Source organism: Calypte anna, chromosome 13 (genome assembly GCF_003957555.1).
Source record: "Calypte anna isolate BGI_N300 chromosome 13, bCalAnn1_v1.p, whole genome shotgun sequence".
NCBI classification, from domain to species: domain Eukaryota; kingdom Metazoa; phylum Chordata; class Aves; order Apodiformes; family Trochilidae; genus Calypte; species Calypte anna.
The window spans coordinates 14,468,393-14,490,785 of record NC_044259.1 but is presented as its reverse complement, the minus strand read 5'-3'; the positions used below and the strand labels follow the sequence as shown (position 1 = coordinate 14,490,785).

The following is a 22,393-nucleotide window of genomic DNA, read 5'->3' as shown; positions in this document are numbered from 1 at the left end:
CCCCCTTCCCGCCCCGTCCCCTTCCCTCCCGCCCCTCGCACACATCCGGGTCCCGGCGCTGGCCCCGCCGGCGCCGCCGCGCCGCTGTCCCCTCCGCGGGCTCCCGATAAAGTTTTGTTGCGAGCGGGCGGCCTTGGCCCAGCCGGTGCCTCCAGCCTAACGGACACCCGCGGCGGGGAGGCCGCCGAGCTTCGTGACGGGTGGGTTGAGGCGGCCCGGGGAGGAAAAGGGAGGGTGGGTTGAGCGGGAGGCGGGCGGGAGGATGGTGGAGGGGAGGTTGGGGGGGGAAGCGGCGTCTCCTCAGCGCCCAGCGGCATCGGGGCGCAGAGGCGCGGATTGCCGGGGGGTGAGGGGGAAACGGGCCCGTCGGGGAGATCCGAGGGGCTGAGGCCTCCTGCGGCTGCTCGGGCCTGGCGGTGACGGGGTTGAGGGCGTCCCTGGCCGGGCTGGGGGCTGCCTGAGGGGCGGGAGGCAGCGGGAGGGGGAAGGGGCCGGAGGGCGGTGTGTGAGGGAAGGAGCAGCCCCGGGGGAGGGGGTGGGAGAGAGGGGAGCGCAGGACCGCGCTGCGGGGCTGTGGAAACACGCTTCGTGCCGATAAAAATAAGTCTGTGCACGTAACTGTAGGAGCGAACTGTTGCAATGCTAATGAGAGAGAGGCTCGGTGCTTTTTGTTTCTTTTAAAAAAAACTATTTATTTATTTTTTTAAGACGAGGAACTCCGCTCTTTACTGGAGTCAGGCCTGGCGAAAGGAAAGGGGAAAGTAACAAACCCAGACGTTTCAATGCGATCTTAGGGCACACATGGCTTGTCTGCCTTGGCCTCTCTGGGGTGCATCCAGTCCTGACAGCTGCCTGACAACAGATGGACCGCTGAAGTGATTTGGAATGGCAATTTTTGTTTTCTCCGGGTTGTAAACTTAATAGAGGAAATACGGTCTTGTGGTTAAAAAGCACAAGACTGGGAATCAAGTGATCTGTGTGGTGTTCCAGTGGTGTAGTTTCTGATGTGACTTTTAAGCTAATTAAATGAAGGTATTTCTCAGTAAAGTAGGGAAGAACTGATTCAGCAGTAGTAGTTGAACATGTCATGGAATAGGTTCAGTAATAATTGGTGGATTCTGTGGGGATTTAGGGAGTTTACTCAGTGAATGACTTGGGCTCTTTGCTGTAACAAAACCACTAAGGAATAACTGTCAAAATTTGCATCAGCCTGTGAGTTTTGTCTTGTCGTGGGAAAATTGGTTGTCAGTATGTGATGGTTTTAGATGAAATCTCTTGCTGCTTTTCATTCCTTTGTTAATTTCAGATCATTTACCTGCAGTGGGTAGCTTTAAAATACTGTAAACATAAATGGGTGTTCCTTGTGTATCTTGGTTATGGAAGTGCTGCACAGAATAGTCTTCTGATATTCTGAGAAATCACAAAATTTCAATGATAGAAGGGTGCAAGCATGCTGTTGCAGTCATGTGCCCATGCTCATCAAAAGCTGTAATACTTTATGAAGTTGGCAGCTGGTGGTAGTGGAAGTTAATAGAAGCAGCAAATAACTTAATTGAAGATGTTTCATAATTAGTGTGTTGCAATTTTTGAGAGTGCTCTGTCTGTGTAGGGTGCTGTTGGATTTGATGTCTTAATCCCTGCTGTTTGATAGTGGTTTACTTTTACCTCTGATATTAAAATTTTGTTCACTCAGCCTTGAAATTGCTGCTAAGTGCTTAATGGCACTTATTTTTGCAAAACAAAACACCCAACAAGCCTGCCTTTTTCAAACCTTTCTTTTCCTTTCAAATGTGGAGAAAATGCACTTGAGGGAGGAATTTAATTTCTAAAGAAAACTTTCCTAGTGAAAGCTCAAGATGGAGGGTCCTGATGGGGATGAGAAGTGGGAAAGGAGGAGGGGAGGTGTCCTTTGCACTTCTTTCTCTTGATGACAAAAGATCACAACAAAAGGCCTTGCTACTATGATGCTCCTCACAGCTGTGATATCTGGTTTTTGTTGAGGTTTGGAGTTTTAACCTCAGAAGGAACTCTTTAACTGTGGATTCTGGGGACTCTGTGCTAGGTTCTTGTTATATAGCCAGATTTTTAATATTGCACCTTGAGTAGGTGATCTCCTTGGCAGAGTTTTCATGATGGATTATTATCTGAGCTGGTAGAAATTATCTTACAAGATGGAGTGCTCATGCTTTATTTAGTGTAGTGTATGTATTTGGGATTATTCAAATGGTCTTTGCAAATCACGTTGTGATCTTTAATATTCCAGAGGACGCTTTTCATTTTTAAAATTTTTTAAATGTCCTCTATATTTACTTCATAGTTCTCTGAAGAAAACTAAAAACTCTTGTTGCTCTTGGCTGAATTATATACTTGAAGAAATACTGCTGTGGAGATTCACTACAAGTCTGTTTGTTCCTTTCCTGGCAGTTATATTTTTCATGTTGATTAAAATGCAGGTTTCTTCTCATGTTTATGATAGATTCCCTGAATTTAATTTAAATGTGTTAATTTTTCTTCTTTAAAGATCTTTGGATGACTTTTTAATAGCAACAGGTAAGGAGAGAAGCTCGTGTTCGGAATGAGGTTTGCTCATGTGTGAGTTGAGGACACTTAAGATATTTAATGGCTAACATTGATAAACAGCTCATTAAAAGCAAGTCAAACAGTAATTTAAGACTCTTGCAGTTATCAAGTTATCATTAGTCACAGAGCAAGTTCCTGCACCGTTTTCTGGAAACCTTTTTAGCTGTGTTCCTGTGACCACGTAGAAAAGTTTGGCTGGCACTTGAGTGTGCTTGACCAGCGTGGGTTGGCAAGGTGCAGAACACTGCCTGCCAAGTCTGTATCCCTACTGACCTACCACCAAGGTTGAGCCTGCCAGGACTGTCATCCTTGACAGAGGATCTTTGTCAGAGTCCCTGCTACTGATCCACCAACTATGAGGTAGTGTCTCTGAATTCTGGGTCAGTGGATGTCACAAACTGACAAATTTAGAATACTTTGCCATTCATTCATTCTGTGGAAGAGGGGAAAAAAAGGTTGCTGAATTACTATTGTTAGTGTTCCCTCCAAATTCTGTATCTTTTGTAAACTTGTCACCATCTTAATGCAGTTCACTTGGACTGAAAGTGTTTATACACACACATGAACAGCTTTCTTTTTCTTTTCCTTTCAAAGCTTTCTGAAGTCTGTACAGTCCCTGCTTTCAGGTTACACTTTTTATTACCAATTCACGTTTTTAGTGGCAGTATTTAGGATTGTGTTCTTTAATAAAGGCCTTGCATATGAGCATCTAAATTTTTGGAAGGCTTTATTCAGCTTGTTATTTCTTATCATACTGTAGAGGTATGGAAAGTGTAGGATGTCCTTTATTAATGCTGAGGTCATTTGTAATTGCCCACTTGCCTGTCCATGCCACCAACCAACAAATGGTGGCAGAGGCTTTTGTTTTCATGTTTAGGGAAATCTAGTGATACTCTTATGTAAATCTAATTAAGAAATGGATGCTAAGTTGTAGTTACCTGCTGTGGTTAGAGTAGATCTTAAATAAACTTAAAAACATGAGGCATTTTCAGGGCTGACTTTGAGATGTGCTGACTGCTGTTGATGGCATTTTTCAGCATAATGCTTCTGTTGGAAAGTGCCAGTTAGCTGAAACAGAAGTGTGAGAAATTGCATGGTTCTGACAAAACACTTACAGGGAGAAAGATTTTTGGTTCTAAGATGGAATTTGTTTTTTGAGACCTACAAAAGCTAATTTACTCAGTAATTAGAGCAGTTGCAGGCACCAGGGCTATTTGAACATTCGAATTTTGTGTTCTAAGTGGATGCCTTGAAAAATAGATACTAACATTTTTGACTTTGGGAAGTTTTCTTCCTACCTCTCCCCTCCCATGCATCATGTATATAGTTAAATTCAAGTTTTGCTGTGATGCAGAACAAATCCAAAACTTTCTGCTATTTGGTTATACTTTTTCTGAGCTTTTCCTGTCATGAGTTGGAAGTGAAGGTGCTTTTGAAATGCAGTGAGGCTCTATTAGTGAACTTTTTCTGGCTGGACCTCTTTTGTGATATAAATCATCACTTGGTTTTATTTTTATGATAGTGATTTTTGAGACAATAGCATCACTTTTGCAATCTGAGCTATAAAGCTTTTATAAGTTCTTCCATGTACAATGCATTACTTGCTGCTTGTGCTTAGCCTCAGATTTTTTTGTAATATTCCTTTTAAGAGAGTGCTAGTTAAATACTTCTCAGCCAACAGTTATATGCTTCAGGTTTGTGGGGTTTTTTTAGTTTGTTTGTGGTTTTTTTTTTTAAGCTGTGTTAGATGATACACAGATGTGGAAATGAAAAGAAGTATTGTATGAGAAAACTATGTCTGAAGCTGTCAATGCATTTTTTCTGTTTGGAGAACAGTCGTAGTTAGTACAATATTTGAAGATACCAGACAGTTCTTTTCTGTTCTTGTTTACATGTGCTACTAGTTGGAATATATTGCCTTACAAGGCTTGATTGAAGCAAAGAAATCTTGTGCTTGTGTAGAAGTATTTATCACAGGTTTTGGTCAACCGGATGTGTGGATATGCAGGCCCAGTTCTGATGAAAATACCATAAGTTCCTTTTTGGTATCCTTCATAAAATCTCCTTCCATCTTACCCTTAAGGGGAAGAAGGAAAAGAAGGCAAATTCAGTCATTTATAATGCTCTTTGAGTAAGATGTTGCACAGGCTAATTGAAAGAATTTTGTTGTTGTTGTTGAAGGGCTGTGGCAATGGCAGGGAAATATGTAGGGCCTTCAGCTTTATTGCCCAAATTATTTAACCACTGTGTAACTTTAGGGTTTGTTTTATCCTTGGTGTGCGTGGAATAACTTGGATCCAATGTTTCTTCTGTATTTTTTCTCAATAAAAGGCTCTAATGAATGCCACTGCATGACACTCTGTGCTAGGCTGCAGTGTTGATTGTAGGGTTGGGGAAATGATAATAAAAGTAAAACTAAATCTTCACAATTCCTGTCAGGAAGGACCATAAAATGATGTGAAAGTGATGTGTGAGATTGCAGTTTTAAAGAAAATATTTATAACTGACTGCAGTGTGATGTGTGTTCTAATATACTGTAATGGAGCTCTCTGAATGTGTAGTGTGTTAAGGTGCATGGAGTCAAAAGACTCAAGCGTTTCTAAGTGTGAAGGGGCAATAAAGTCAGGCACAAGAGCTGACTGCAAAATAGTCCTAACTGGAAGTCTGCAGCAGCTCTAATGAACTCCCAATTGTCTAGCTGCCCATAAGTGGTGGTTTGTTTATATTATGAAATTGAGTCTCAAAGCAGCTTCTAATCGTGAGAAGTGAAGTTCCTTAATTTCATACTGGGTCTGAAGCTACAGGAAGCTTTCCTAATTTGCAAATGAGTGAATTAAGCAGGAGAAGATCAGCACTTGTACATTTGTAGTACTACCCTGGTATTGACAGTAGAAAAGGGTAAGGACCATGTGTAGTTGCTACCCATTTTATTCTTAGGCTTGTGAAAAGCATCTTTCATTGCCATGCTGCTTGGGGTGGTGGGTGGCTTGGATTAATGGTACTTTAAATTTCAATTTTGCATGTGGGAAACTAGTTTGGAATCAATGACAGAACACGTTACATACAAAATGCATCTTGGTGAAGTAAAGATACTGTTCCTAATTTTATACTGATCTGTTGAGTTGTGAGTCCTGCTCAGGCCCTCTTAGCTGGAAGGAGGTTCCTTGATAACAATCAAAGTAATCTGAATTTGCCAGTTTATATAAGAAAATAAGATAATATATACTTAAGAAAATCTCAGAAGAGGAACCAAAAGGTACTAGAGTTGCTTAGTATTTGTGATAGTAGATGAAAGATGGTTTCTTCCATCTTCACAAATGAAACACAGTTTGTGAGTTCTGCTGTTAACTAACTTTGTTTATATCTCAGTGGCTTGATGAGGTATTAAGGGGTTTGAACAATGGACCTGTTCACACAACCAGTTTCCTTCCATTAGCTGTAGTCATTAACAAGAACTTTAAATGTTTAAATAATGCATGCCCCAAAGTCTTAATTTTGATGCAGCAATTACTTCCTTTTATATTCAGCCATAAAAAGCCCCCTCATGCTACCCCATGCAATGCATTACACTTGCTCTTAAAAGAGTGTTTGTAACTGGTTTTTTTAAAGGTAATAACATGTTTCTCAGCTGATGTTCTCTGGTAGCTCAGTTGAAAAGCTACTAAATTAAAAAAAAAAAGGTAATGTATTATGAACTCTGCCTCTGTAGGAAATGTAAGTAAGCTTTTTCCCCATGAAAGTTACCAGAGGCATCTAGGGGTGCAACAATATGAGTAATTTGTGCAACATTATGAATGAAAATGTGCCTCTTTACAGCAGTATTTGTTTTCTGTGCTCAAATCTGACAGTGGCACACTGTTGTACTGCAATTACAGCTCATAAGGTGCACTTCTGAAGCCTGCAAACATAAATCCAGATGATCTGGTGAAGCTATTCCTAGCAGATATCATGAGTACTTAAAAAACCTTTCAAAAAGGAGATGCTGAAATTACATCAAATGCAAGTAAATGTTCTAAGTGTGGTTTATGCCATTCCTTCACAAATTTTAAAACCCTAGAAGAGTGGCACTTTCCTCAGGAAAATGTTTGATTTCTACTTAAATGCCTCAATCTACTGCTCTGTGACCTTAAATAACTCCAAAGAATGGAACACCTTTAGTCCACTAATAATGAAGCTTTTAAATACTATTTTGTTTTCTTAAGGAACATCAGAGGCTGTAAAACTATTGTGATTTTACTTTCCAGAATGAACTTTTGAAAAACCTATAATAAGATAAATTCAGTGTCATTTGTGCCTCTCAAAGCCTCTCAGTTTATTGCAGGGTTTCTTTCTTGCCCTTGCTATTCACAAACAGGTAAAAATACACTTCAGCAGAACAGTCTTGAAAGCCTCATGGGTGGCCAGTAGGGATTTACAGTTAATGCCATTAAAGTTTTGAACTTGGACAGCATCATTTTTTGGTGGTTATAGCACAAGCTTGTGTGTGGAAATGCTTTTTTAAAATAGTTGAAACAGTTTAGATCAAATCTGTTCTGGTGCTTCTGGATTGCTTTTTCTACTAGTTTGTCCTTATGTTGTATTCAGACTAATGTAAAATTCTTAGAGCTAAGTATGTTACTTAATCTAACGAGATTATTTCTAAAATCATAGTTTATAAGGCAAAGTAATTTATCAAAATTCCCTTGACACAAACACTAGTTACTGCAAGGCGTCATTTTGGTAGAAACATTCCAGTTTTCTTTGCTTTTAGTGAGCTTGTTTATTCCATGAGCATACTTGTGGGTAAATGATGTTGAAATGATACACAACCAGAAAAATTTCATAATTTCATTCCTAGTTACTGCATGTTACTGTGTTCAGAATAGAAAAAATAAATTAATAAAGATTATACATGACCACAGAATCATAGATCTGTAAACTTAATTGCATAATATAGGTGGGACAGCTGCAGTGGAACAGATCTGAGTGGCAACAGCCAAGAGGCATTTCTTGAAGTCTCTTCTGAGCTCAATTTAACTATAGGAATTTCTAGTGTGTGTTCTGCCTTGATGATTCTTAAGATTCTTTGAAAGCAGAGCTGAGAAACAGAAATAGAACTTTTTAATTGTCTTCTTGCTGGTCTGAGATTCTAGGTGGGTTCATTTCCTTTTTCTAGGGGTGTGAGCAACTGCTGATATCTTACAGCTATTGAATGTACCCAGGGCTTGGAAGTAAGTTAATTGCAACTCTGAACAGCTTTTACTTTTTAGAACATGAAACTTTTGTCCTCAGCAAAAGAATATATTTAGTCTGTGTTCTTGGCCAAGTTTATCTCCCTTTATGTATTTCCTGTTACTTTGAAGGGTGCAAAGGTTCTCATGTGTAATGGTTCTTGGGAACTAAATTTATACATAAAATGCAAACATGTCCTTATTTCTGAATAAATAAGTAAAGTTTTTATTTTCTTTATGCAGTACCCTTTTGTAAGGACATATTGAAGCAGTGGGACTTTTTTTTTTCTTTCCTTCTCTTTTTTTCCTTTCTTTCTCTTTTTTTTTTTTTTTTTTTTTTTTTTTTTTTTTTCTTCCTTTCTCTTTTTTTTTTCCTTTCTCTTTTTTTTTGGTTTTTTTGGGGTTTTTTTGTTCTTGTTTGTTTGGGTTTTTTTGAGATCTTAGGAAAAAATCTTCAGTTTTCCAGTTTGTTTTGCTCTTCCCATTTTTTTTTCATATTATTGAAACAAAGCTAAGCAATCAAAGGAGTACCAATGGGATTAAGCTACTAGGAATTTTTTTCCTGTATGAGGTGTTTGTAAGTTTTTAAACTTGCAGCCTTCCTTGTAGGCAAATGTCCTTGGGTCTGCTCCTTGCTTTCCTCACCTTCCACCTCCCCAGCAGAAAATCTGAGATGATTACAGTGTGGGATGTTATAAATGCTTTGTCTAGGGATGTTTGGTTGGTGTTGGATGTTTGGATGTTTGGTTGGCTGGTGATGCCTCATATATGGCTGTTACAGTAAAACACATCCATGTGTCTGAGTGAGCTTGTAGATGTGCCTAGACACTTTAAAAAAGCCTTATCAGATGACTTCTAGTTTATCAAAGATGGGAGAAAAAAGTTCCCCTTGATTAAAGGTAACAATCTAAGAGAAGCAGCACACAGGTACTTAAATCTGGCTTTGTCCACACAGACACCCTTTTCTCTTATGTGCAGATTTGGTGTCTCGAGGTATATTAGGTGTTCTAATTCACCACTGGCTTATCAAAAGTTCAGAGACAATGTTGTTTGGCAGTCTCTGTAGCAAGAAAGGAAGCATCTTTTGTTATTGACATCCTTTCTCTTAGCTCTGCTCTTGCTTTTTGCCAGCTGCTCATTGTCTATACTTGCTTATTTAGTATTCACAAGGGATTTTACAAGTTCTTATCAGTTCGTTGCCACAGCACATCATTTCCTCTTGTCATCTTACTCCTTAAATTGGAGGGGGGAGGATTTGCATTAGAGCTGCTGAGTGGTGGAAAGCACCACCATTCATGAGCACAGTTTGCTTTGCATGATGTTGTTCTTCTGCTTTCTGAGGCAGCTTGTAGTAAAGGTCACATTTCAAGTACTTCATGTCTTGCCTCCCCCCTTCCCCAGTCTTTTTCTGGGCAAAATAAAACTTTTTTTTTTGTCAAAGTCTAAAAATACCCAGCCCTTCAAATATTCTTAAAAGATACAAGGAAGTACAGCATAAAAATAGGCACAGCTGGAAAGTCTGATCACCTTTCTGGTGGCTGTGGAGGGCTTGGTTTGAGGTTTTTAATGGGTTTTTCTTTTAATTGTTTTTGGCTTAGTTGTCTTCAGCTTCTTCCTAATTTTTTAATTTCTCTCTCAAAAAAACCCCAACCCTCACACAAAAGCACAAACAAATAAGAACAAGCAACAAACAAACAAACAAAACCAAAACAAAAAGCCAAAACCAAAATTTGGGGTACCTAATTAGAACTCAAGAGCAAATAAATGTTTCAGTATTTTCTCCTTTTGGGAAATAAATATCCATTTGAGAAGTTGAGACCTCTGCAGTACTGGTAGGGGAACTGCTGATTCCACTGTGTCTCTCCCCTCTTCATAGCAAGTTGAAGTCTCCTGGTGAAGCACTGTGACAGAGAAAATACCAGTTTTAAAGCACATTCCCCAGGCCTGTCTTCTGAAGAAAACTCATGGATGTTGGGAATGTTGTTAACAGAAACCTTGCTGTCCCTTTTTTTCCCCTGACATCCTTTTTCCCACTTTATCTAGCTTTGGGGTGAGGTCCTACCTAGTACTTCTGGGATTCTGTTTTGAAACAGAATCCAGTGCAATGGCTAGAGTTGAAACAGATGCTCTTTAATATCTGCCTTTTTTTTTTTTACTATTATTTTACCACATTCTTTGCTTGTTTACTAATCACTTGTTAACTTAATCTTTTTAATAGAACTAAAGTGGAGGAATCGACCGTTGTTTCTGATGTGAAGAGTTCATCCCTGACGTCTATGAGTTCATTTTTCAGTCTTCAAGAAATAATATAGCTCATCAGTGGCAATAACTGCTTTTGGTAGACACAGACATTAATTTGAAGAAAAAAACCAAACAGGCAAACAAAAAAAGCAAACAAAAAAACCACACACACACAAAAAACCCCAAGTCAAATAAAACACCCCAACAGACAAAACCCAACAAACCTTTTGAAGACTTGAGTCAAATGACGTCAATGGCCAGTTTGTTCTCCTTTACTAGCCCAGCTGTAAAGCGTCTGTTGGGCTGGAAACAAGGAGATGAAGAGGAAAAATGGGCAGAAAAAGCTGTCGATGCTTTGGTAAAAAAGCTGAAAAAGAAAAAAGGTGCTATGGAAGAACTGGAGAAAGCTTTGAGTAGTCCAGGGCAGCCCAGCAAGTGCGTTACTATCCCGCGCTCTTTAGATGGACGACTTCAAGTTTCTCACAGAAAAGGCCTTCCCCATGTAATTTACTGTCGTGTCTGGCGTTGGCCTGATCTACAAAGCCATCACGAGCTGAAGCCATTGGATATTTGTGAATTTCCTTTTGGATCTAAACAGAAGGAAGTCTGCATCAATCCATACCACTATAAGAGGGTGGAGAGCCCAGGTATGTTTGAACATGGTTGGCTAAAAACGGAGTAAAATTGACAGGAATCTCCCTGGTTCAGTCCCTCCCTCCTCCTCCTTCTCCAGTGCTATAGAACAAATTACATTTGGTGTATGGTGGGGGTGTGTGTGAGTGTGTGTGTGAAGAAACATGTTCAAAATGTACTTTTTCTGATGGGGTTCTGGGGAGGTGTAGTGTCCATCCTGTACTAGCTGTTTTTCTTTGTAGTAAATGACACTTTTCTCACAGATCTTTTAAGCCTGCTGCCCTTAAAGTTTGTGGCAAAGTCCTCATTTATAAGAAAATAGAACTGTGGTCATCAAAAGACTTCAGGTTTTTGAGAAACTTGTTTAAAATCCTCAGTCCTTGCAAGGAGGTTGGTAGCCTTCTTGGGACTTAATGGTTTTTTAGTGAGTGACATGAATTGAGTTTAAAAAAAAAATCAAGGGTTCCCCACTTGGTTTCCCATTATCAGGCAACAGAGCTGAGCAGAACCAAGAGTGATGACCAGTTAGAGTATGTACCAAGTTTGTGTCAGGTAGCAAGCCTGCTTACAAGGCCTGTTGCCATGGGAGAGGTGAGGATTGTGGTTATGAGTGGGAGAGATGAATTATGTTGCTCTGGAAAGTTAAAAGTTTCTTCTGTTGTTCCCTAAAACAGTTGTAACTCCACTGCAAGGGTCTGTAGCACTCAAGTGCTCTGCTGCAGCACTTGAATTCCAGACTCTGGTACTCTTGAATGTAAAAGATAAAACTTCAGGTTACTAATAGTTGTATATGGAAGTATGAATTTTTGTTTGTCTTAGTGAAAAGGACTGTGTGTAATTACATATTTTTATATAGTTTGACTGTAGTACCAGAGACTGTATTTCCAGTTTGGCTGGTAGTTTTGCACTTCTAAATCAATACTTCGTACTGCTGTGTGTGGAGTGTTATGGGTTTTTTTTTTAAAAAAGGGCAGCTTCCCATTGCACAAAATAAAAGTGCATTTCATCTTTGATTTTTGTTGGTTCTTCCATGAAGCCTAATGTAAAAAAAATGAAGAGCAGGGTAGAGATATGACAGATTAATCTCCTCCTCCTCTTTCCACCCCAGCTAGCGTTGAAATTCTCATGATAAGCACATTATATGTTTCTCTTCCCTTCTAGCTCAGTTTTTAATCTTAAGTTTCCCTCTTTTTCTGGTTGTGTTTTTTTTTTTTCCAGTTCTACCTCCAGTGTTAGTGCCTAGACATAGTGAATTCAATCCACAGCACAGCCTCCTAGTTCAGTTCAGGAACTTAAGCCACAACGAACCACACATGCCACACAACGCGACATTTCCAGATTCTTTCCAGCAGCCCAACAGCACTCCGTTTTCCATTTCACCAAACAGTCCCTATCCACCTTCTCCAGCCAGCAGCACTTACCCAAGCTCCCCAGCTAGCTCTGGACCATCCAGTCCATTTCAGCTACCAGGTAAGCACAACCTAAATGTCACCTTAATGAAAAGAATTGAAATGTCCTCAGGGATTTGGGATCCTTGCAATAAATTGCTTTTCTGTTTGTGTTTTAGGGGAGTTTCTTCCTAGTTTTGTCAGTAGTCAGAATTAATTGCTTTAGTTTTATTTTTGCAAATGTTTGTTGGTTTTTTTTTATGGTCACAGATACTATAGTGAGTTGTTTTGCACAGCTTCAATGTAGAATAGCTTGCACATCAGAAGAATAGCAGTGAAGAGAAAACAAATGTAAAAGGCTGAGCAAGAATCTTACTGATGTCTTTCTCTGAATAAAGACACATGGTACTTAAAGGGGAAAAAATAGAGCAAATATTTTCTAGGAACATTACCAACTTGGATGAATATAGAGTTGAAAACCCAACAATTGGTAGGGGCAAAGGAAAGAAGCCTTACTGAGTCTGTGGTTATTGGTGTGGTTTATAAAGCCAAAAAAAGAGAATTAATTTCTCCAGTAGCTCACCAGCCTTCTCTTTGTTCTTTCTGGCTGCCCAGAGCTTCCAAGAGTGTCTGTTCAGTGGGGTATCCCTCCTGCATCAGGGCTGTAGCACTGGGATGGAAGCATTAGTGGTGTCTGGAGGGAATTGCTGGAATAGGATACTAGTGTGTTGATACTCTGCTGTGCTGATTGGAGGAATCTAGAGATGCCTGCTTTTATAATGAACTTGGCCTACAGAAGGAGCAAAAAATAACTGGTTTAGACCTTTGTTATGCTATGGCAAAGAAAGTTTACTTCTACTGTTTGTTTTTGAACATGGAGAGGAGAGCAAGCAAGAAAGCTAATGGGGTGGGGGGAAGTGGGAACTGTAGTCATCTTGCCCAGCTGCAGGCATGGAACTGTTAAAGAACAAAGGCAGAAAGAAAAAAGCAGATCCCTTAGTTTTCCTCAAGTGTCCAATCTTGTTATTCGTCCCATAGGTAAGAATCCAGCTCTATTTAGGGAGCTTACTGTAAAGACAGCTGGCTGGGTTGACTTCAGGTTACTTTGAAAATGGGTCCAAATGTTTTAACAGCTCTTGTTGAAAAGTACTTTTGTGTATTTACAACTCTAGAATGAATAAATATTTCAAATTGTTGAGGTTTATTCATATTTTTTCATGTGTGTAGCTGATACTCCACCTCCTGCGTATATGCCCCCTGATGATCAAATGGGGCAGGATAATTCTCAGTCTATGGACACGAGCAATACAATGATCCCTCAAATCATGCCAAATATATCTACCAGAGGTAAGTTTTATAGTATGGTGTAAAATTAACATAGTTTGGCTTCTTGCAACTCATGACCAAATGGAAGAACTTCAAACGGTGCAGTAACCATGTTTGTAAGTGGAAGCAGTCCTCCAAGGCAAACTGGTGTTGTAACAGAAAGACTTGAGAAATAAAACCTGCCTTGCCTATTTGCATCTCTTGCTTTTAAAGCCTCAGGTGCCTAGTATGACTTACAAGAAGTTGAATTTCTTTTTTCATTCATCAGAATGAGCCTTTTCTGCTACCTTCACTTGTTGTTTAGAATATACATAAAGGCTCTGAAAATTGAGGCCTAAAATACCAATTAAAACACATTTTAAGAAATGTTGTTTAGTACCAGGCTTAAAATAGACAATAAATAAAAATAAGACTGGAATTATTAAATAAGTGGGCTAGCTAAAATGCATGAAAGTAAAAATCACTAAGATCCAAATGAGGACTGTTCCTAGCCATCATAACTGTTGATTAAGGTTTTAGTTACCTGTTGATGTTTGGAAGATCTGCTTTACAGTTTTAGAGTTAATACTTTGACACCTAAATAAACTGCTGTTTCCATTTTGCTTCTTTTCAGATGTTCAGCCTGTTGCCTATGAAGAACCCAAACACTGGTGTTCAATTGTGTATTATGAATTAAATAATCGTGTTGGGGAAGCTTTTCATGCATCTTCTACAAGTGTTTTAGTAGATGGGTTTACAGATCCCTCCAATAATAAAAACAGGTTCTGTTTAGGTTTGCTCTCAAATGTTAATCGCAATTCAACAATTGAGAACACCAGACGACACATTGGGAAAGGTAAAGCTCAGGTTTTTTAATGCATGATTAGAAGCTAAGTCCTTGTTTTTGTTTCAGCTTCGGTGTACTGCAACAATGATTACTCTCAGATAAGAGGAGCAGAAGAAGTGATCTGTGATAGATTGTCTGCCTCTCCACTATCTAAAGACAACTTGCTCAGGCATAGTTTGATTCCAATTAGTCTAGGAATTGCATACGTTTTTCTTTGAGACTAATTTAAAAGATTAAATATTATCTCTTCCTTACCAAACTATAATGTCATAGGTGCTTGTTGGTTATGGTTAATGATTGTATGTAGAGTTTTTTGTTTCAGCACCAAGAAACGTATTGCAGGGCTTCTAGTACTCTTATTATATCTACTGCATAAATCAAATTCTTCATACCACTTTACAGTATATCAAAGATTTTTTTTAATTTTGTTGTTCAGGTAAGGCATTAGGCTGCTGTCTACAGTTTGTTCAAATACCTTGCATGAGTTGGCAGCAGGACTTTGAAGTGCTAATGTTAAACTGCAAGAGCTCATTTGTCTGAGTGAATCCATAGGGTGTGTATGTGTGTGGGAGGGATTCCTTCAGACAGCAGGTTTTGCAAGATCTTCTAGTTTTCCTGAAGTGTTTGGCTGATAGCACATGTAGATGCACAGTTTTCATCTTTGATGGAATGTGCTTGGATTATCTTAAAATGTAGTGCTGCTTTTTTTCTGAATGTCTCCTTTTTTGTAACTAAGGAAGTGCTGAGAAGAAAACCCCATTAGTATTGCACATACCTAGAGGCCTTTTTAACACCTAAGATCATTTGTTGCAGTTGGTCTTGAGTCCTGTTTCATGAAAGTCACTGTTGCTTGTAATGTATCTTCAATATATCACCCCATCCCTTAGAAAGTCATTGTAATTAGAAACTACTATAAATACAGCAAAAATTTGCAGATAACGCAGAGACCATGAGTTATATTAATACACTGGTTGAAAACTTGGCTCTGCAATGCTGTAGTCTGAGAAAAATTATTGTTATAAAGGGAAACAACTGGTTTCTGAGGGACAAGTAGTTTGACAGGTTCCTTTGTTTTGTCTTATCCCTTTCCATGGTACTGGCAGTGTAATCTTGTGCATCTGCCTGCAGTCGGAAATGTTACAAGGTTCTGACATCATAGTGTAAAATAGAATGGGCTGCCATGAGCTTTAGAATGCCTTCATCTCTAATACTAATTATTAAGCTAAAACTTTGCTTTATGGTAACAGTTCTGAGAACAATTAAATTATTTCTAGGATAAAATAGTGTTTATTTATGGCTTTTGTTTGGATGGGCTTGGGTTTTTTTGCCTCCTTAAAACTACTCAATTCTATTTGCTAAACTTTTTTCTGTAGAAGTGTTGCACTGGAAGTGTAAGTGATTTCTGTGTTGAAATGTCTCTGTTCTTCTCAGACTCTTACATTTATCTCAGATCATCTTTACCCAAAACAACTTGGCTAGAAAGTGGTGGTCACTGTCTTTTTTAAATGAAGAAGGTTGCTGAAAGATCAGCAGCTTTTATGTATTATTTTTTAGTCAGTGTTATATAGACTTCAGAACATAGAGGGAAGCAATTACACACTTCACTGAGTCCAGGCTGATGTGATCAATCTAGAGGCTTTGTTAATTTTGAGGTCTGTGAAGCCTGATGGTATTTTAGTTGTGCAACTAACTGGATTTTCCTCTCCTTTTGCTTGCTAAAAACGTGGAAAATCAGAGCAAGCTATTGATATACTTTCTCATTGGTGCCTATCACTGCCCCTTCTTCGAGGGCACTTACTTTTATTAGAATTGCCATAGGCAGAAGCTAACACTTTTGTAAAACTGGAGTTTTAAAGCTACGGATTTTCAAAAGAAAGAGCTTAAAATTGTTGTTGAGATGCACAAGCAGTTTTTTTCATTCTGTTCTGTCACTAATGAGACAAGGCCATCTAGTGGCTGCTGGGTAATCAAACCCACTCTGTTTTCAACTGAGCTGATTGTGTGGGTATAAAAGCTTTTCTGAAAAGCTCCTCAAACATAGAATTTGTTTTGTTGTCTTTGATTTTTAGGGAGTTGTATTAAGTAATATATTTTTGGAAAAATGTAACATGAGGCGGTTTTCTTTTTGTTTTGCAGGAGTTCATCTCTACTATGTTGGTGGGGAAGTCTATGCAGAGTGTTTAAGTGATAGCAGCATATTTGTACAGAGCAGGAACTGCAACTACCACCATGGTTTTCACCCGACAACTGTATGCAAGATTCCTAGTGGATGCAGTCTGAAAATCTTTAACAATCAGGAGTTTGCTCAGCTTTTAGCTCAATCTGTCAACCATGGATTTGAGGCAGTATATGAGCTCACCAAAATGTGCACCATTCGAATGAGTTTTGTAAAGGTAAACAACTTATTTGGAGGGCGTTTAAATTTATGGTGGGCTTGGGTAATCAGCATTAATTACATTAGCACAGTAATGATGTAGCAAAGCTCTTCTGAGCCAGTGTTCTTTTCAGTGATAAGTGTGTTAAAAGGGATTAATTTGAGGGAAGGGAAATGGATGTAATAAAGGAAAAGTAAAGATTGCTGTATTGATTGTAAGCTATGTGTTTAGTTGTTTCATGATTCAGAACAGGGTTTTAATCGTTGTGGTTTCTGTAATGTTATTTAAAGAGATTGCATCTCATGCTCTAAGTTTGAAGGAGCAAAGTGAACTGCAATACCACAAAAAGAGTATAAGGAGAGGTGAACATGAGTGATTGCAGCAGAAGTTCCACCTCCTTCAAAAAGATGAGTTTTAAGAATAAAAAAAAATATAGGAAAAATGCATGTTAGAATTTGAGGTCAAACTGTGCTGTGTAATTTAATCTCAGTTATTTAATCAAGATGCTGTCTCTTTCAGTTCTAGCATGGCATCTAGACTTGGGCCTTCTACAGTTGTTTATCACCCTGTCCCAGGATGGCTTGTTTGTTTTATAAATTGTGATAAATAGTGCTCAGAGAGTGCAGAGGGTAGGGAGCAGGAGAGAGACATGGCCTTAGCCAAGAGTCCCTCCTGAGTCAGGAGCTCCACAGGGGAGCTGCTCCAAGTGTCTAGCAAACAAGACTTAATTCAGACTTCCAGGTGCAGCTTCCCTTCATTCCTCCCAACCTCAGTTTTTTTCCTTTTGATAAGAACTGGTGTTAGACTGTGAGTTACCTTCAGAGAAGTATTTTAGATGATTCCCTGCTTCTTGTTAGCACAGTTCTGCTGAAAGACAAGCACATTCTGGACTTGATGGGTAACACCTTGTTCATTTTTTCAGGGCTGGGGAGCTGAATATCACCGACAAGATGTCACGAGCACCCCGTGCTGGATAGAAATCCATCTTCATGGGCCCCTCCAGTGGCTGGATAAAGTACTTACACAAATGGGTTCTCCTCTTAATCCCATCTCATCTGTTTCATAGTGCCGAAATTCCACCTTCAGCCTTATTTTTAGTGAACTTATTCTAATTCTAGAGCAACTTCCAGTGTGGATACTGTGAGCTGTCTGGAGAATGGATCTTATGGTTTAACTTTTTTTTTTTTATTATTTTTTTAATCCCTTTGTGACCAATTCCATTATGTATAGCCAATCAGTTTTACATTTCAATTTGTTCTTTTGATGCTTAAGTGATAGTTGAGTCCAAAGGAAAAAAAAAAAAAAAAAGTCTATTGAAAAATTCAGAACACTTTTCCCCTCCTTCAAGTAGACCTTAAACAGGCATATGTCTTAACTGGAAATTTATTTTTTTTGTCCTGTAGGGACAAGAATTATGAAGACTGACTTCAGAAAAGAAATACATATCATAGTTTGGGATTATTTTTTTAGCGTTTATGAAACTGAACATGTGCAGCTCCAGCTTGCAAGCTGTATTTTTAGCATAGTTGTTTAACATCTTAAGGTTGGCATCTGTCATAAGCAAAATTAGACTTGATTATGGCTAACTTGCCTCAATTGAACAATGTGATTTTTTTTATTTTTATTTTTTTTTAATGTACACATGAAATATACTTTTTACAAATATTGGAGTGGTGTAAAAACACTTGTATCATCTATTGGAAAATGCTGTCATAAATGCACTGTATATTAATGCAGAATAGCAGTTCTTAGCCTTTTCCCACTTCAGTTTTGTAATATTTCTTTTAACCACCATTTTAAATAGTAATTGATACAAGGTAAACATCTTGCACGTTTCTGGAGTAGTAGTTCTTGTTTTGCTTTGATTTACACTCATGCCGTTTGGATTTGGTTGCCAAGGCTTTTTCTTTTTAGGTACCCTTCTCTATTTTAACATAAACACTACTGTTTGTAAATGGCTTTCTACTTTTTGGAAGGACTTAAGTTTTTTTTTTGTTTTCTTTTTGGTGTTCTAGCTGTTTATTTTACCTGTCTGGAATTGATCTGTGTTAGGCCTTTTTAATCTCTTGGTAGACATTATGCAGTATTAGTGATTACACTGTATTTAATTCACTTTCAGTATGAGTTTGAGTCTCTTTGAAGACTGTGAGTGGCTTAGCAAGTTAGTAACTGAATGCAGAAGCTTTTACTTCAGCTCATGTAATTTAATACAGACTTGTTGGTGATGACCAAAAGTAATCACTTCTTTGTAGCCTGCGTGACACAGTGGTCTTGATCCTGTCCCTGATGGCAGGTGTTCAATCAGAAGTCTCATAACTGTAGTTGGCAGCTTTATGGGATTGAAGGACTGCATTAATATGTTAATGATGAAATTTCTCTCTCACATGTAAGGAATCCTGTTGCCTGTGCTGTTGTGTTACTTGGTAGAGAATGTTAACACTGTACTAAACACTAAAATAAATCAGTTAAATAGTGTATGCATACTTTTCCCCTTTAAGTCATAAAAAAGGAAGCTGAAAGAAATATTCTAAGGTGATTGGAAGTGAATTATATACAAAATTTCTTTGCATGCAGGAAAAGACCTATTGTATCTTGGCTTCTCACCTTCCTTTTTCTCTTTCCCAAACACCTTTTCAGAAAAGAACTCAGTGTTTGAGGGAGAGGCTGAAAACTCTAAAATACAAGTACTGATTAAAAGATGTGTTGCAGTTAATTACTGCAATCCTGAGACACTGAGTGGTTACACAAGTTCTTGTGTCTTCTGTTGAATGACAGTTTCTGCTCAAATATGGAAATCATGCATCATATGGTACCTAAGTAACAAATTATCTTAAAGGAATAAAATTGTTTACGTGTCATTAAAATGTTTCTTATGAAATGCCTTAAAGGAATAAACTGTAACACTTCTGCAGAACCCTAATGTTCTCTTGTACAGGAATTTCTGTATTGCTTGGTGTTGGTTTTGGTTTTTCGGGTTGTTTTTTTTAAGCAGTTTCTCAAGTGCATTTAAAAACAAACCAAGTGAATCTTCAGGAGAAGGGGAATAATGCTGTTTGTCTCTCACCTTTGGGGTCTCCTCTTTCATCTTTGAAACTGCAACCCACAGATGGTTCTTTTGGTTGAATAAGATGCAAAGTCAGTTGGCCACAGGATCAGGCTTCTGTTTTCTTCTCCTGGGGCCTGACTTTTCTCGAGTTGCTGAGCATGTTTATTTGACACTACAGGATTTATTTTTTTTTCTTGACTAGCTTTTATAATAAATGTCATGGCACATTGGATTGAGGAAAGATCTGTTGTAGGTACATTTTACTTTATCCAAAATATTTTTCACCTGGCTTCATCTCTATTCACTTGTATGTTTAGATGTGGCCAGCTGAATGACTCCAGAATGGGTGCTGAAGTGGGTGTTCAGGAGCCAGAGCTGGTGCTTAGTGCTAGTATTGTGGTTACCCATGCACTGAACCATAATTTCTGCAATAATATCCAGTTAACCCATTTCTGATGCTGTGCTTAATAGTACTGATTTAGTACTTAATAGTACTGAATACTCTGGCATTTTTCTGCTTGTGTACATATTTTTGACCTGTTATGCCATGCTGGGGGTATCCTTGTGACTGCTGGTTTTGCCAGGGTAGGCTTGCAGGAGCAGACCCAGTAAGATTTTGTCTGTGTTCTACTTCTCTGTGCCTTTTAAGTAGGACTTTTTGAGAGCTTTCTAGTTAGCAGATTTTGTGTGCTGCTGGTTTATGATGTTCCTGATCAAGTTTAGTTCATCTGTGCTGCTGATACAGAATTCAGATAGCAATGCCTGGAGGGATTGTATGAGAAGTGTTTGGCCCTGACCATGTTTCCAGTGTAGAGATGGCAGACAGTGAGTGCTGCTTCTGTTGCAGCACATTTGTCTTTAAATCACTTCTAAGTGGAGGGATGGAGAAATTGAATCAGCCAGTACTGTGGTAGTTAAAGATGGAACCTCTTGACTGAATGTTACTTTTCAGTGAAAACTATTTTGGCTTTTGTAGTGTAACTGTTTTCTTGGTTTGGGGCATATTTCTACTTTGCACCAACCACAGCATTAACTAACAACTTTGGCACTACCAGCAAAGAGCCTAGAACAGGCATTTACTGAAGTTCTTTCTGGGTTTGCTTTTATAGTCACTAAGAGAAGGTAGCTTGGGTATTCCTCCTTTGAGGACTTCAGTCTTGCTGGCAGCCAGTCCAGTGCCTTGCCTAAGTATTATGTTCATTTAATTGCATTAGGCATGAAGTAGTTGTACATGAAGGGATGACACTGGGTTATACTATCTATAGGACCAAAGTAAAACTTTCTAGCATGATTGACTGACCAGAGACAAATCTAACAAAACAGCCCATCAGTCAAAAGAATGATGAGACAGTCCATGTGTTTTGATTCAGTATAGAGTTGTTTAAAAAATTATTTTGGGGTTTGCTTGAAGCTGATTGTTTCCCTCCCAGTATTACAGTGTCAGTGTGGGCAGATACTCTTTCTAGTGTAAGCCTAGAGAATATTCAGAGAAATGTGTCAGGCTTTCTCCCTAGTTTGAAATAATTTTGTTCAGGCTGTTGTTTCAGCTGCCCCAAGTGCTTCTTCAAAAGCCAGAGTTGTGACCATCTTTTTTATTTTATTTTTTTTTCAGTTGTGAAGTTTCTGTTTAGGAAGGTTACCCCATTCTGAATTCAAATCAATAGACCAAACCATCAGATTACAACATAATGTTGCTTTATTGTGCTGCTCCATAAATCTGCTTCTTGTGTTTGTTGCAAGCATAACCTTTATGCTTTTGTTTACATTGTAGGAAACACAATTCTAGCAATGAGGTTTTTTTCAGTTAACTCTAAACATCTTTTTATTTTGTTAATTTTAAAATTATTAGGTTTTGCTATGTTATGTTTTAAAGATATTTTTTGCATACTGCTGCTCATATTTCAATAAACAAAACAACAAAACCCACAGATTTTTCTTGATTTCCTTTATCTGTAACTCAGCATGTCTCAAATATTTGTGTAAAAGGGTTGATGGTTGACTTCTTATAACTCTGGTGATGCCTTACCATGGGTGTATTACTCCTCATAGGAACATCATCTTGTGATTTAAAAAACACTTTCCTATAGCTTTTCTGTAATGCAGAAGCTGCAGTGCTCCCAGAAGCAAAGGCTAAATTATTTCATTAACTTGGAGGGGATTTTTCTTGTAGAATGCAGCCAGCCAAAATGGTTTGAATTTGGTGGTATTTATAGAAACATTCAACGTACACAAAAAATGTACATTTGTAAGACTTCAGCAACACTTAAATTATTCTGTTGGGGGTGGTTGGAGTTCTATTTCTGTTTTGTTTTTAAAATTTATTTACCTTTGTGCACAACCATAACATTTTTAAACAGCCATCATTATGTCTGAATGTGTGGAGCTTTAAATTGATGCTCAATACTCTGTTTATTGAAATGAAGGCTGTTCAAATATCTCTTAAACTCAAGTACTGTGCCAGTAAAATAGGAATTTTGGAAAACTTTGGTACACTGTCCTTTTACTGCTTATTAGCCTCTTTTTTTTTTTAAATTGAGGGGGAGAAATCTTGTATACCAAGATACTACAGAAATAGAAGCTGTAATAGTAACTGGTGGTGTGCACAAATGAAAAGAAATATTTTTTCAAATGATTACAAATTATTTCATTAGTTCAAAACTGAAACAAAATGTTTCCATACTGTTGGATCTTCTTGGTGCTCCCTTGGCACCTTGCAATAATACTTTGGGAAGTCCTCTTGTCTCCTTAATAAAAATAGCTTTTTTTCC

The 22,393-nt window shown here is 38.3% G+C and overlaps 1 protein-coding gene across 1 annotated transcript; it reads left to right on the top strand.

Moving 5' to 3' along the window:
- Positions 1-19,499, top strand: SMAD5 (SMAD family member 5). Its single transcript, XM_030458943.1, has 7 exons — positions 1-200; positions 10,009-10,678; positions 11,883-12,134; positions 13,280-13,399; positions 13,992-14,213; positions 16,341-16,597; positions 17,502-19,499. Exons 2-7 carry the CDS (start codon positions 10,276-10,278, stop codon positions 17,643-17,645), a joined length of 1,398 nt encoding a protein of 465 aa, XP_030314803.1. The 5' UTR covers positions 1-200; positions 10,009-10,275; the 3' UTR covers positions 17,646-19,499.
- Positions 19,500-22,393: the final 2,894 nt, after the last annotated feature.

Bases quoted from the DNA above. Each gene is read 5' to 3' on its own strand.
- SMAD5 (XM_030458943.1), top strand. From the start codon at position 10,276: ATGACGTCAATGGCCAGTTTGTTCTCCTTTACTAGCCCAGCTGTAAAG. The intron at 10,679-11,882 runs GTATGTTTGAAC...TTTTTTTTCCAG, and splicing joins TAAGAGGGTGGAGAGCCCAG to TTCTACCTCCAGTGTTAGTG. The intron at 14,214-16,340 runs GTAAAGCTCAGG...TTTGTTTTGCAG, and splicing joins CAGACGACACATTGGGAAAG to GAGTTCATCTCTACTATGTT.